Genomic DNA, 15,563 nt, shown 5'->3' with positions numbered 1-15,563 from the left:
TCGGCCCGATCCCTGCAGGACACACTGAGGGACCCCACTGGTACACAAATCCGTGCACTGGGCCTCTAGTGTAATAATAATTAGTTTCCATTTGCTGAGTGCATCATTTTTGTCAGATTCTATATGGCTACTTTGCACTCATAACCTCATTTAAGTCTTTCAGCAATATTCAGAGATATTAATATGCCCATTGCACAGATAAGGAGTGCTAGATTAGTGGTCATCAAGCCTCTTTAATATAATACCTCCTTTCTCTTTAGCCTAGCTAAAGGTATCAAGAGATAAGGCAACTTGCTTTACCTTCAGCAGATGTCTTACCTTCACCTGGCTCAAACATCTACCTACCAGACTTCTCTACCTGTCTAGGCATTATATCTAATCTTTTCCACAGATGACTAGGTTCCAGCCCTACCCTGGAAATTCTGATTTGTTAATCTTAAGTTTTCAGAAGGTCCACAGATAATATTTGTGTGAACCATTGCCTTAATAGTAAGTGGTGCTTTAGAGTCAGGCAGTTTTGAATTAGAGTCCTGATTCCTCTAAATTGATCAATTGAATGACTTTGGCCAAGTTCATTAGTCTAACAAAGATTCTTCACCTGTAAATTGGAGATATTATTATTACACTAGAGGCCCGGTGCACGAAATTCATGCACGGAAATGGGTCCCCTCAGCCCAGCCTGCACCCTCTCCAATTGGGGACCCTTCGGAGATTGGGCCTAAACTGGCAGTCAGACATCCCTCTCACAATCCTGGACCACTGGCTCCTAATTGCTCACCTGTTTGCCTGCCTGGTCACCCTTAACTGCCCCTCCCTGCTGACCTGATTGCTCCTCATTGCCTCTGCGTGCTGGCCTGATCACCCCTAACTGCCCTCTGTGCCAGCCAGGTCATCCCCAACTGCCTCCCCCCACCCCCGCCAGCCTAATCTCCCCTCACTACCCCCCCTGCCAGCCTAATCGCCCCCAACTGCACCCCCCCGCCGGCCTGGTCACCCCACACAGCCTGCTGCTCAGTCGTTTGGTCGTCCCTCACTAACCCCCCTGCCAGCCTGGTTGCCCCAGGCAGCCTGCTTGTTCAGTCATTTGGTCGTCCCTCACTAACCCCCCTGACGGCCTGGTCATAGACAGCCATGTTGTGAGGGTGTGATGGTCAATTTGCATATTACCTCTTTATTATAAAGGATACTTTATAGGGTTTTTGAGGAAAATGAATGAGATAATGCTTATAAAACACTGAGAAGTTTTAGAATTCTTAAGCAATGCCATTGAGGTGTCATCATGTTAATTTTTGTTCAGTCAAAACACTCACCCTACATTTATCAAAGTAGTGTGTATCAACTTTGTGTCAGAACAGTACTCTGATGAATACCAACGTAAGAAATGAATGGTGATTAGTTTTCATTATTTACCTTCCACTAGTGGAATTGCAACAGGGGCAGAGGAGTAGGCAGGAGATTATTTTATAGTACCAGTCAACCAGACTTCTCTACCAGTATATTTGTTTGATCCTAGTAGGAAAAGGAATAGGGAGAGGTTGCTGGTAAACTGTTTCTTTCGTTTTTCTTCTTTCCCTTTCTCTCCTACCTTCTTCTCAGAGCTTAGCATCACCAACTTCATCAATCCCCTAGTCTCATAACTGTATCCTGATTTACCTAGGTAATTTTTCCCATTCCTACTCGCTAACCCTTCTCTCCTTCACTTCCATCAAATCTCATTCTATCTTTTTTTCAGATTGCTTTGTGTTCAGTTGTGACTCATTTGATGACTTGGACCCCAAGTTTCTACATTCCTAGACTATTACTCAAGTAAAAGCCAATCTAAATCCTGACCAACTGTCTCCCTGCCTTGTGTGGGCTCCTTTCACACCAGGAGTTTTAGTTTTTTATTATTGCTAAGCATTAGATTAGGTAAACTTTCAGGCTTGTCCACAGTGCTGTCCGTAGTGCCTTTCATCTCCTTTACAATTTATACCTAATGACCATCCTATCTAATAAAAGAGAAACATGGTAATTAGCGTACGACCGCTACCCTTCCCATTGGCTAATCAGGGTGATATGCAAATTAACTGCCAGCCAAGATGGCGGCCGGTAGCCAGGCAGCTTGAAACTAACATGAGGCTTCCTTGCTTCAGTGACGGAGGACTCCAACGTTACCCGCCTGTTGCTGCCGACCTCTGAGCCTGCAGTTTAAGAAACATTGTAACAAATATAGAAGCTAAACAAAACCCCAGAAACCTGCTTTCAGGGAGCCGGGATCTCAGAGCTGGAGTTATACATTGTGTCGATTATAGAACTGAAACAAACCAGATACCTGCTTTCAGCAGCGGAGGCCTAAGAGCTGGAGCCTCAGAGCTAAAGCTGGCCCAGAATTAAAAAAAAAAAAAAAAAAGGAGGGGTTGGGAGCTTCCACCAGCCTGAAAACAGCCCTCAGCCCCTCACCCAGACTGGCCAGGCACCCCAGTGAGGACCCCCACCCTGAAGGGTGTGTGACCAGCTGCAAACAGCCATCATCCCCTCATCCAGGCTGGCCAGGCACCCCAGTGGGGACCCCCACCCTGATCCAGGACACCCTTCAGGGTAAACCAGCCGACCCCCACCCATGCACCAGGCCTCTATCCTATATAGTAAAAGGGTAATATGCCTCCCAGCACCGGGATCAGTGTGACAGGGGGCAGCGCCCAAACCCCCTGATCGCCCTGCAGCTCTGTGTGTGACGGGGTGGGGCCACAACCTCCCTATCAGCCCTGCTCTGTTCGTGACAGGGGAAGGCGCCACAACCCCCTGATCAGCCCTGCTCTGTGCCTGATGGGGGGGAGCTCCCCAACCCCCTGATCGCCCTGCAGCTCTGTGTGTGACAGGGTGCGGCGCCCCAACCCCCCCACCCCACGGGCCCTGCTCTGTGTGTGACGGGGTAGAGCCATAACCTCCCCATTGGCCCTGCCCTGAGTGTGACAGCGGCGGCGCCCCCAACCCCCTGATCAGCCCTGCTCTGTGTGTGATAGAGGGCGATGCCCCAACCTCCCCCCACAGGCCCTGCTCTGTGTGTGACGGGGTAGAGCCATAACCTCCCCATCGGCCCTGCCCTGAGTGTGACAGGGTGCGGCACCCCAACCCCCTGATCCGCCCTGCTCTGTGTGTGACAGAGGGTGGTTCCCCAACTCCCCTATCGGCCCTACTCTGTGAGTGACAGGGGGGAGCTCCCCAACCCCCTGATCGACCCTGCTCTGTGCGTGACAGGGTACGGAGCCCCAACCCCCCTGATGGGCCCTGCTCTGTGAGTGACAGGGGGCAGCGCCCTAACCCCCTGATTGGCCCTGTTCTGTGTGTGACGGGGTGGCGCCGCAACCTCCCCATCGACCCTGCCTTGAGTGTGACAGTGGGTGGTGCCCCAACCCCCAATCAGCCCTACCCTGAGCGTGACTGAGGGTTGCATCGAAACCTCCCGATCCGCCCTGCTCTGTGTATGACAGGGGCAGCGCCCCAACTCCCCAATTGGCCCTGCTCTGAGCCCGACCAGGGGCTGCACCTAGGGATTGGGCCTGCCCTCTGCCACCCGGGAGCAGGCCTAAGCCAGCAGGTCATTATCTCCCGAGGGGTCCCAGACTGCAAGAGGGCACAGGTCAGGCTGAGGAACCCCCCTTCCCCCTGAGTGCACAAATTTTTGTGCATCGAGCCTCTAGTCTATATATATATATATATATAAAAGCCTAAGCGACCGAATGACCAGTCGACCAGTCACTATGACACACACTGATGACCAGGGGACAGACACTTAATGCACAGGATCAGGCTCCCTCCTTTCTGGATCGGGCCTGTGGGGATCGGGCTCCCTCCTGTCTGGATTGGGCCTGTGGGGATCAGGCCGAAACTGGCTATCCAACATCCCCCAGGGGTCCTGGATTGTGAGAGGGTGCAGGCCAGGCCAAGGGACCCCACTGGTGCACAAATCCATGCACCAGGCCTTTAGTAGAGTATAATAATAGTGATACTTGTTATTAACACTAGATTAATAGAATACATTACAGTAGATTTGTTAATATGTAAGCTTTGTTATATGTATGTATAATTATTTTGCAACTTGAAATTTGGAGCTGGACCACTTAATGGTAATTTAATAACTTACTGATTGTATCAAAGACTGAAAAACCTATAGAAAAGGTAGAATTTAAGTAAACTTTAAAGGAGGGGAATGCTTTTTTTATAAGTAGGAAGGAAAGGCAAGGGACTGACATGAGCAGAGGCTTAAAGGAAAGGGTGCAGATTTGGACCTTTGTGAGTAGATCACTTTTTACTTTTTCATAGTTTTGATGGAGTAGGAATAAAACTAGGTGATTTGGAATCAAACTTTGAAAAGTTTTAATGTTTCATTAAGATTTTTTATTTAGTAAGCCTTTCGTATGTCCTGTGAATTTACTTGGCTTTTCTTAATATATACACATACAACTTAGTTCTGAGATTCCCTGAAAGATTCACATGTTTAATGCAACCCCAAACGTGAAGCCTACTTTATATAAGTTAATGGCTTCTGCCAAGTCTTTCTTCTTTAAGTGGTTATGCCTTGAAAAGAGTGTTTGACCCTCCGTTTTTATCGTGATGCTTTAGTTCTTTCTGCCTGTTGTCCATTCTTAGCTGTTCCTGATCAGTCTTTCCTCCAATTCTTCCTTCTTAATATCCAGGTTCCAAGTAAGCAATACAATGAGTGTCTGCTAATTACAAGAGTTGTAAATTCTTATTGAAAGTTTTTTTTGTATCTCCTTCACTTTTAAAAGGTTGTTGGATATGTATTTTTCTTTACAAAATAGTTATTAATTTTCTTGTTTCTCTTCCTTTGCAGACCTAAAGGATCAAGACATAATGGGAGCATTTTTAGACAAGCCAAAGATGGAAAAACATAATGCCCAGGGGCAGGGTAATGGGTTGCGATATGGGCTAAGCAGCATGCAAGGCTGGCGAGTTGAAATGGAAGATGCACATACAGCTGTGATTGGTTTGCCAAGCGGACTTGAAACATGGTCATTCTTTGCTGTGTATGATGGGCATGCTGGTTCTCAGGTTGCCAAATACTGCTGTGAGCATTTGTTAGATCACATCACCAATAACCAGGATTTTAAAGGGTCTGCGGGAGCACCTTCTGTTGAAAATGTAAAGAATGGAATCAGAACAGGTTTTCTGGAGATTGATGAACACATGAGAGTTATGTCAGAGAAGAAACATGGTGCAGATAGAAGTGGGTCAACAGCTGTGGGTGTATTAATTTCTCCTCACCATACTTACTTCATTAACTGTGGAGACTCGAGAGGTTTACTTTGTAGGAACAGAAAAGTTTATTTCTTCACACAAGATCACAAACCAAATAATCCCCTGGAAAAAGAACGGATTCAGAATGCAGGTGGCTCTGTAATGATTCAGCGTGTGAATGGCTCTCTGGCTGTATCGAGGGCACTTGGGGACTTTGATTACAAATGTGTCCATGGAAAAGGTCCTACAGAGCAGCTTGTCTCACCCGAGCCTGAAGTCCATGATATTGAAAGATCTGAAGAAGATGATCAGTTCATTATCCTTGCATGTGATGGTATTTGGGATGTTATGGGAAATGAAGAGCTCTGTGATTTTGTAAGATCCAGACTTGAAGTCACTGATGACCTTGAGAAAGTTTGCAATGAAGTAGTCGACACGTGTTTGTATAAGGTAGCTAGACTTTTTTTTTTTTTTAAGATAAAATGATTTTATGCCATCTTAATTACTCTAGTATTTAATCAACTTAGAACCTGATAGTTCTCAGAAATAAGATTTTGCCATAATTACAGGATACACTTCACTATAGGAACACTTTTTAGAAATAAACAACCCTGTTACCGAATATACAAATTATAATCTGAATGTTTAGTCTTTTAGTAACCATGACTACTTGAGCTTTTTAATATTGTATAACATTGTCAAAGCTAAAACGATTGTATAAAAATGCATGTTTTAAAAAGGATAGCGAAAGGTTAGGCCTCAGTGTCTGTAAATGAAAAGTATTTTAGAATTTTAATGTTTTATTTTTACCTTGTGATATCTCAGTATATTTATTTTTTTTATACTTTTTTTTATTGATTTTTTTTACAGAGAGGAAGGGAGAGGGAGAGGGATACAGAGTTAGAAACATCGATGAGAGAGAAACACCGATCGGCTGCCTCCTGCACGTCCCCTACTGGGGATGTGCCCGCAACCCAGGTACATGCCCTTGACCGGAATCGGACCTGGGACCGTTCAGTCCGCAGGCCGATGCTCTATCCGCTGAGCCAAACCTGTCAGGGCCTCAGTATATTTATTGCTTTGAGACTATAGTCTAATGAATCTGTAGCATCAACAAAGAGAACTGAGCGATTAGTTGGTGTGATGTAATAGAAATAGTCTTGGACATAGAGTCAGAAGAAATTGGTATGAGACTGTGTATGACTTTGGGTAAGCTGTTTATCTAGAAAATCAGTTTCTTTAATTGAAAAAAAAGTAAGGAATATTAATACACTGTCTCATGGGGTTGTTGGCATGATCAAATGGGTTCATGTATGTAGATGAGCCAGCTCAACACCTTTATTTTACAGAGGAAGCTGAAGCCAGAGAAGGCTCTGTGACTTAGGCATACACACCTAAAATCAAGGCTTACTTCTGTTACTTTTGTACTCTAGGGTATTGAACAAATTATCAACCTCTCAGCTTTTGAATGAAAATAATATCTAACTTGGGATTATTAAGTAACTAAATTAATGAACTAATGTATACATATGAAGTGCTGAGTTTACCAAATAGTGTGTACTGAGTACATGCTGTTCCCTATCCTAGAGAAGTTAAAAATGACTTCTAGAGGGTTATACAATTTACTTCTATGGTAGCACTAAGGCTAGACTCTAAGACTTGACTTAGGTTTAGTGTTCTTTCTACCACACTGTTCTCTCTTGTCAGTAATGCTCCTTGACTAATTCTTTGATTGTTTAAGCAAATATTGATTATGTACAACTCTTCTAAGGCTATATGTATTTGATTTTCTTTTAACATACAGAAATAGAAAGTCAACATAATACTCTTTATAGTTTTACATTTTTTAATTTTAAGTTTATTCTCACCTGAGGATATTTTTTCCATTGCTTTTCAAAGAAAGTAGGGGGTGGAGAGAGACAGAGAAACATTGATGTGAGAGAGGATGTGAGAGAGGCACGTTGACTGGTTGCCTCCCGCACGCACTCTGGGCAGGGACGGAGACTGAATCCAAAGCTGAGGTACGTGCTCTTGACTGGAAATCAAACTCATGACCCTTTGGTGTGCAAGCCACCATTCTAACCATGGAACACATGTGCCAGGGCAATACTCTAGTTTTATATGCACACTGCCAGCTCTACTTAAACTTAATTAAAATCTGATCGTACTTAGAGATCAGTTTTTTTGTATCATCCAACATGAGTCAAGTTTATGTAACATTCAGCACTTAAGTTAAAAATTCAATAGAGCCACAACTTAATAGTGTACACTATTAATTTTTTAATTTGAGGAGAATCAAACAATGATGCATATGTTCTTTGTCCCTTTTAGTATGCATAAAAATAGTACCTATTTGTTGGGTTTATTCTGTAGCACTTGAGAATTAAATGCTTTTTTGCTAAATTAAAAGCTGTTTTCTTAAGAGAATTGTCAGATTCAGATATTAGTAAATATGGTTCAGATTCCACTTTTTCTCTTCTGCATTCTACTCTATTTTAAAAATTATTCAGCCCTGCCCTGACTGGTTTGGCTCAGTGGATGGAGTATCGGCCTGCGGACTGAAGGGTCCCGGGTTCGATTCCGGTCAAGGGCATGTGCCTTGGTTGCAGGCGCATCCCCAGGGGGGAGCGTGCGGGAGGCAGCTGATCGATGTTTCTCTCTCATTGATGTTTCTAACTCTCTATCCCCTTCCCTTCCTCTCTGTAAAAAAATCAATAAAATATATTTTTTTAAAAAAATTATTCAGCACTGGCCATTGTAGCTTAGTTGCTTGGACATCAACTCATGCACCAAGGGTTGCTGGTTTGATTCCTGGTCAGGGCACATACTTAGGTTGTGGGATCAATCCTTGGTAGGGGGCATACAGGAGGCAGCTGATTGATGTTTCTCTCTTTTCCCTTCCTCTCTCTTTAAAAATAAGCTATTATAAAAAACTAGAGGCCCAATGCACGAATTCTTGCACAGGTGGGTCCAGCTGGCCTGCCCTGATCAGGGTCCATTAGGCTAGGCCGGCCTGGAGGAGAGGTTGCAGGGCAGTTGGCCGGCTAACCCCACCCCCTGGTCGAACTCCTGGTTGAACTCCTGGTCAAGGGGACAGTTTACATATTAGCCTTTAATTATATAGGATTATTCAATACCTTATCATTTGCCACACTTAAATTCCCCAAGATCTTTTATTATTAAATCTTTGTATTGTTTGCTTAAACTAATGATACAAGGTCGGTTTTCCCATATAATGAGATTAAATATTTAAAATGTAAAAAGTTAATTCCAATTACTAATAGGAAGGGGAAGTATGGGCACTCCACATTGATTCAAGTATTTAATTATAGTATTTTGAATACCTAGGTGTTTTTAAAAATGAATGTGCTTTCAAAAAGTCAATTTTTTTGAAGTTTGAAAGTTAAAAGCTGGTTTATAAACTTAATATATGTAATTTTGCTTCTAATTCCAATGATATATCTAAAGTAAATTAGCCCCACAATTCATTATAATTCTAAATGTAAGTTTGTCAAGTATACATGTAACTACAGGTCATATAGTTAAAAAAAACACCACTGGAATTTTCTATTTTCTTGAATTAAATGCATGTCTGTATATATGTGTACTTGTCTTTAGGTATCATATCACTTTAAGTTAAGTGGGCCACCAACAAATGTTCAGAAATATATTTGTTTTATAGAATTTTAAAAAATTGTTGCAGTAGAATTTAACTTGTAGTGTTTCAGTCCTGTTTTTTTATAGTGTTGGTTATACTGTGTACTATATGTACAATATGTGTTAGGAGGGGTGTACCTTCCACATATTCATAAATTTCTTTCCTTCTTAAAAACTATTTTCACTAAAACAATTATATTTATAATTGGCATGGCTGTAAAGGTTCTCAAGGCTTCCAAGAGCAAAAAGAAAACCAAACTATTTTCTCAAATTCTTTTCTTCCCAGGGAAGTCGAGACAACATGAGTGTGATATTGATCTGTTTCCCAAATGCACCCAAAGTATTGCCAGAAGCAGTGAAGAAGGAGGCAGAGTTGGACAAGTACCTGGAAAGCAGAGTAGAAGGTGGATCATTTAACAAAAAATAAGTTTCTTTATTAAAGAAAATCTCAACACAATCAAACTTTAACATTTTAGCTTTTATATCTTTACATGCCTTTGACATCTAGTGTTTAGTGTACAAAAGAGGGAAGGAGCATTTCTGTAGTAGCTGTTTAGATGTTTGTGATTGTTTTTATCACAGTTAGCAGTAGAAATAACAACTGGTGTGGTCCTGTACATTCTCTTAAGGATACTTTTGTTTTAAAAGGCTCAAGTGTTTGTATGCTTTAAAATTCTTGATGAATTCACTGGTATGAGTGATTTTATGCCAGGAAAGTAATTTGTGGTTTATTTATTTATAAACACATTATTTACGATGGTGATAATTTGATTACCATCTTTGTAAAGCCGTGTATATGAATTTGAGATCTTTAGGAGTTTTGTTTTTTTATTTTTGTTTTTTAATAACTTGAAGATCACAGCATGGTTGTTAACAACTTCCATGTGCCAACACTTTAAAATTTTTATTTTAAACTCTTTTAAGAATTTCTTGCCAAAGTCATAAACTGCCACACCTGGACAACATAGACCTGAATAGAAGACATACTAGGTTTCTACCTAGCAGAAATATAAATGCTGAATTAAATCAAGAAATAAGTTTGGAATTCTAGGAGTATATTTGTCAGAATTCTGCAAATTATTTTGAGATGATTAGAAAGATGTTTGTAACTCTCGAATGTAATGCCTTTAAATCCTTGAAAAAAATTAAATGATCTTTAATGCAATTACTATTTGATATAAATATTAAATCTCCTCAGAGAATTCCAGTTTACTGCATATATGCCATAAGCATGTAAATTATGCAGTTTCTTTAAGCAGAAAAACTTGGCATGCCTATAATAGCATTACAATGCATTTTGGGCTCCTAATGTCATTAATTTGCACGTTAAAGACCTCTAATAGCATGTAAGCATTGACCTACACACTATTATATCCTGCTGTGCCTGCATTAATAAAATCAATCTGCACTTTAATTTTGTTTTCTCCCTTTTTACTGTTTGATATCAGTTATAATCAGTTTGATATTAAAATCATGATTGGTTTTGATTTGCAGTACTATCTATAGCTGCTGTTTTTATAGTTTTTCACTTGATAGTGATATATTTAGTACTGTGTGTATGTTACTGTTTAATATTTCATTCATTGGACATACTATTCAATGAGTTTGTTTCCTCACGAAGGGTCGTAGAATTTTTATATTTTAAATGAATAATTTAAATGTAAGTTATTTATATATAATACAGTAAAGTAAAATATTTAGTGATACCAAGTCATATCACATTGGTTTAAACTGCTGGTTAGTGAAAAAGTATGAAGCCATAAGAAAAATATGTATTGGGATAAGTTGATATTTAATTTATTGGCACTTTAAAGTAACTTGGGCACATATGTTTTCTTACGATTTAAAGAAACAATAGTTTCATTTACTATGAAATGGGATCAAATTTTAGAAATAAATCGTTACTTTTCAGTGTGCACTCTTAATTTTGATGCAATTCTAAATAATTGCTGTAGATATATAATTTTGTGGTACACTATTGAGTTTTACATTGCTTATTATTGAACAAGAATTGCCACCTGAACATTAATTCTCAATGTTTTTGATATGTTGTAGTTTTATTATACTTATACCATTAAGTTGGAGATTAAAGAATATGGCATTCTTTACTGAGATTTGATGAGACTACAACTAGAGAATAAATATTACATTAATTAAAACTACTATATTTAAAAAATAGAAAGGATATAACTATTTGCATTATAAAAATTATATCTTAAAAAGTGAAAAGTACTGCACTTAGCTTCTAAAATAGACATCGAATACCTTTTTTTAAAAATTTCTTTAAATACATGCCTTCAGTAAATTGCTGTGACTTACTAAACCTCATTTTATTTGTTTTGAATACGTTTGGCTTCTCTGTCCACATCACAGAAAAGCACAGAGACTTTTTAGCTCTCCTGCTATTATCTGTGCCCATCTAAAATTTGACTCTCTTGGGTTGTGAAAAGATTGAGCTCATAATTTAAACCATATCACGTAAGATTGTGGTCCTGCTAAGTAAACTTAAGATTATACTTGTATGTACATATTTTTTAAATCTTTGCTACTGAGTGCCCAAGCTTTAAAGTTGCTAATTTGTAGATAACTGCTAGAATCTCTCAGACTTAGTGGATGGAAGAGCAGAATGTGTTTATATATGAGTATGTGAAACATCTATCTTCTATACATAAGTGTTGTTCAATAAAAGGCATTTAGTCTTTTTACAATTCTAATTAAAATGTATAGTCCAAGAACAATTAAGGAATACTTATTAAAGTTCTTTCTTTTCATTTTTTTTTTAAAGCAGAAAGAAACAAGGCTAGTGTAGTATTAATGGTCAGATAATTTACATGTATTATCCCCTGTGGAATAGGAGATATTAACAGTTTTTAAAACCTTACATTATTTTTTTAAGAATTTGTCTTCCTGTAATTTTCTTCACAATTAAAATATCCTAATTTATATTTTAACAAAGGAGATGTAAAATAACATCAAGTATAGACGACTCAAGGTAATGATTTTTTTAGACCTGAAACCATCATTGATTGAATTTATCATCAGTGTTCACTTCTATTATGTCTAGTTATCTACCCAGTAATTGTATTGGCTTAGCAGAGACTGTATGTTAAGTGTAATTACAGCTTTAGATTGTGAAATTGTGCAGTTTAGGTAAACATCAAATCCCTTTATTTTTGTACAGCAGATTTCCAGCATTAGAACCATGTAGAATAAATATACTAGATGTTAAAGATTACACAATAAAGGAACTTGGCAAACCAAATCTGAGATCCTTGCTTTTTGTTCAGATTTAAGACTGTTCTTTTTTAAAGGCAAAATATAATAGATGGTAAAATTTGGCCTTAATTCCAAAAGGATAGTTTGAGCCATTTAAAGAAACATGGGTAGTATTGTCTGTCTTTTAATAGGTGGCTTTAAGGATGAATTAATACTTTGAGATTCGATCAAAGAATGAAAGATCTTTATATGCATTGTTATTTTAAAGGTATTTACAAATTGAGAACTAGAATGATAATTTTCTTGCCCCAATGGTGACAAAGAAAATACCTTAGTATAATAAACATTACTAAAGCAAAAAATTAAACAAACTTGAACATATAACTTACACAAATACCTTTGGCATGATCTTGCATTTAGAATTAAATACACTAAAACTTCAAGTAAAGACTTGTACTTAAAGTGATTAGTTTGAGAGTTCTTTAAGTTGCTTGTACATAATTGTTGGTATTCTGTGGTATGAATGCATCTGCATGGCAACACTGCAGATCATATCACTATACTCATTTAATAACTGAATTATTGATTTCAAGTACAGTTGTATGATTTATCAGTTTTATTCTTTTTAAAAACTTTGTCATGAAATTTAGACTTTCGCATTCTATAGGCTTTGTTCAAATAATCAACTAAGGAAAAGGTATTATGTATCTCTGTATTGCTTAAAGATACTTTAGACAAAAATTAAATAGAATGATGTGTTAGTACATAACCTAATCTGCACATGCTATTTCGGAATCATTTTGAAATATAAAATTATATGTAAAAGTAATTTGCATTAATATATAATCAGTAAATTCTTCTGTACTTAAACATTAATTTTTTTTCAAATCTTGAAATTGTTTATATTTTTTTAAAATCTGTGTATTTTCAAGGCAAAGTTCAGGAAATATATTTCTAGTCTAAAGAGAGGAGCTGATTTCAGAAGTAACTAGTTCGCATCTTAAGAAGAATACTCATTTGTACACACGTATTTCTGATTATATAATACATTGATTTTAACATGAAATTTTGTTTTCACATTTTTGTCTTGTTTGTTTTCACTTTGCAAGTAATTATGGAAAATATCTTTTGTGTCCTTTTGTACATCCCTTTGTCACAAATGTTCAAAGATCTACTTGATTTTTTCCCCCCTACACCAGTTTAGAAAATCTCAGATATGGTAAATGCCATCTTTAAAAACCTAAGTTATCATTGTTTCAGTTTTTTTAAATTAAATTTGGATAACACTTACAAAAAAAGTACTTCTGATTCCCAGAAATCATAAAGAAGCAGGGGGAAGGCGTCCCTGACTTAGTCCATGTGATGCGCACATTAGCAAGTGAGAACATCCCCAGCCTCCCACCAGGAGGTGAATTGGCAAGCAAGTAAGTTACATTCTGCATACTCTTAATGTTTTATCTCAGTACATGAAAATGTTAGGTGTTTGCTGATTAAATGTATATTTACTAGTACATAATTTCTAAAGTGATGCAATTATCTGTATCCTCAGAACATTTTATTTGTGGTTCAGTGTTTTCCAGTACGTATTAATGATATATGATGCTTGTTTAGAATAGATATCAGAATATTATTGTTTTTAGCTAATTACACTGAAAGCTGTCCTTAGTGGAGGTTTGGATTTCCTTATATAGCATAACTGAGATAATATAGTGAAAGAATTTTTTAAATTAAATTCTATAGCACTACAAAATTCTAAGTATCATTATTATTCCTATTATTATATTTGATCATGTCAAGCCCTGGATAATTTACCCCAGAGATTAGCATCTTTTTCCTCCTCCATCGGATCCATTTTTTTACATCTGACTTTCCCAGTGTTTTTAGTTGTTGATTGCTGGTAGGTTGGGTTTTGGTATAAGGTTACATTTCTTGCCTTTTTTTCTTTGCACTTTATCTCACAGAGCTGGACTTACTATGTTAAATATTAAGCTTACATCTTTATAAACTAAAGTGGAGACTTTAAGGCATTTTATAATTTAAGGTTTTAAACATTTTTACCTCAGATATCTATATAATTGACCTAAAAGGATATATTGATTAATTTCATTGATTCTCCACTGTATTCTGTAAGTGTAGCCATATTTTTTTATCATCCTTTCACATTTAGTCATTATAAAACTTCCTGTTTGTAGCTTTTGTTTTTAGGAAACGTTTTTTTCCCATATGACCTTCTGTGAAATGAATGTCTATAAAATTTTCAAATTGATTTTGGAAGTAGGAAAACTAAAATACCACTACAGATTTTTTTTTTTTTTACGAAATATTATTCAAAAATGAATTCCTAGACTTGTCAGGGAAATGTCATACTTTACATTTCAGTTTGTTTTTTTTAATCCTCACCCAAAGATATGTTTTTATTGATTTTTTTTTTAAGAGAGAGATAACAAACATACATGTTAGAGAGAATCATCAATCGGCTGCCTCATGCATGTCCCCCCACTGGGACTTGAGCCCACTGTCCGGGCATGTGTCCTGATAGGGAATCAAACCATGACCTCCTGGTTCATGGGTTGATACTCAGCCACTGAGCCACACCGGCCAGGTACACTTCAGTTTTAATAAAACTGTTTTAAAGGGGCATTACAAAAAGCATAAACTGAAATGTAAAATATATGTAAATTACTTTACTACCACAGAGGTTGAAGTTAACTTCTAGTTCAAAACAGTCAACTTTTAACCAGAATATATTAGTATGTCTTAAGAACTGCTTCATCATTGCCAACTTAAAACCACTTAAACAGTTCCAATAGAAATGGATCATAGTGGCTGATTTTTTTTCATTACTTTTAGTCTTCTGTTAATTAAGTTGGTGGCATATTACATTTTAGAGTAAATTTACCTCTACTTTAACTTTGGGCCTCAAGTATCTTAAAGTGAGGCTCACTTATTGACAGCTAGAAATAGAACTAAAATAATTCCCAAGTATAAAATTATCTTTGACATTTTAATCAACACCTGGCTGTGAGTTATTAAACAACTTTATGCTCTGAAGAAAAATTAACTTTCTGCATTTTTTAAAATTTAGGCGGAATATAATTGAAGCCGTTTACAATAGACTGAATCCTTACAAAAATGATGACACTGTAAGTAGCATTTTAGTTCCCTCTGCTTTCCCTTCCCCTCCACTCTAAATGCATATCCTTCCTACCTGTTTTTGCAGAGTTGTTCACTGCACCCATTCTTTTACACACACCCCTGATTGATTGCTCTGAATTCTGCCTGCACCACAGTTCTAGTGATTGAGGACATAATCATGGTGAGTGGCCACCTCTCTCAAAAAAGAAGAAAGTCCCTTTGAATTATTGTGGGTTTTTTAAGCCTCTACAAGCAGTCAATTTCAAGAGGTTTGCCTCCACTAAACATTTTTTTGAAGTTGGGAATAATATATCTAC

The 15,563-nt window shown here is 37.8% G+C and overlaps 1 protein-coding gene across 5 annotated transcripts in view; it reads left to right on the top strand.

Moving 5' to 3' along the window:
• PPM1A (protein phosphatase, Mg2+/Mn2+ dependent 1A) overlaps positions 1–15,563 on the top strand; it is a 54,186-nt gene that overhangs the window by 30,920 nt on the left and 7,703 nt on the right. For 2 of the 5 annotated variants that reach the window (XM_059694354.1, XM_059694363.1), the window contains 5 exons: positions 4,835–5,688; positions 9,182–9,299; positions 13,427–13,535; positions 15,197–15,254; positions 15,332–15,427. In XM_059694354.1, coding sequence (XP_059550337.1) covers positions 4,855–5,688; positions 9,182–9,299; positions 13,427–13,535; positions 15,197–15,254; positions 15,332–15,370 — 1,158 coding nt within the window. In that variant the 5' untranslated portion in view covers positions 4,835–4,854 and the 3' untranslated portion in view covers positions 15,371–15,427. Of the gene's footprint in view, positions 1–1,638; positions 1,658–4,834; positions 5,689–9,181; positions 9,300–11,268; positions 11,374–13,426; positions 13,536–15,196; positions 15,255–15,331; positions 15,428–15,563 lie in introns of those variants that run through there. The other 3 variants (XM_059694373.1, XM_059694381.1, XM_059694391.1) reach the window with 3 other exon arrangements.

This window comes from Myotis daubentonii, chromosome 1 (genome assembly GCF_963259705.1).
Source record: "Myotis daubentonii chromosome 1, mMyoDau2.1, whole genome shotgun sequence".
NCBI classification, from domain to species: domain Eukaryota; kingdom Metazoa; phylum Chordata; class Mammalia; order Chiroptera; family Vespertilionidae; genus Myotis; species Myotis daubentonii.
The sequence above is the reverse complement of the archived record's forward strand: the minus strand, read 5'-3'. Positions and strand labels throughout refer to the sequence as shown.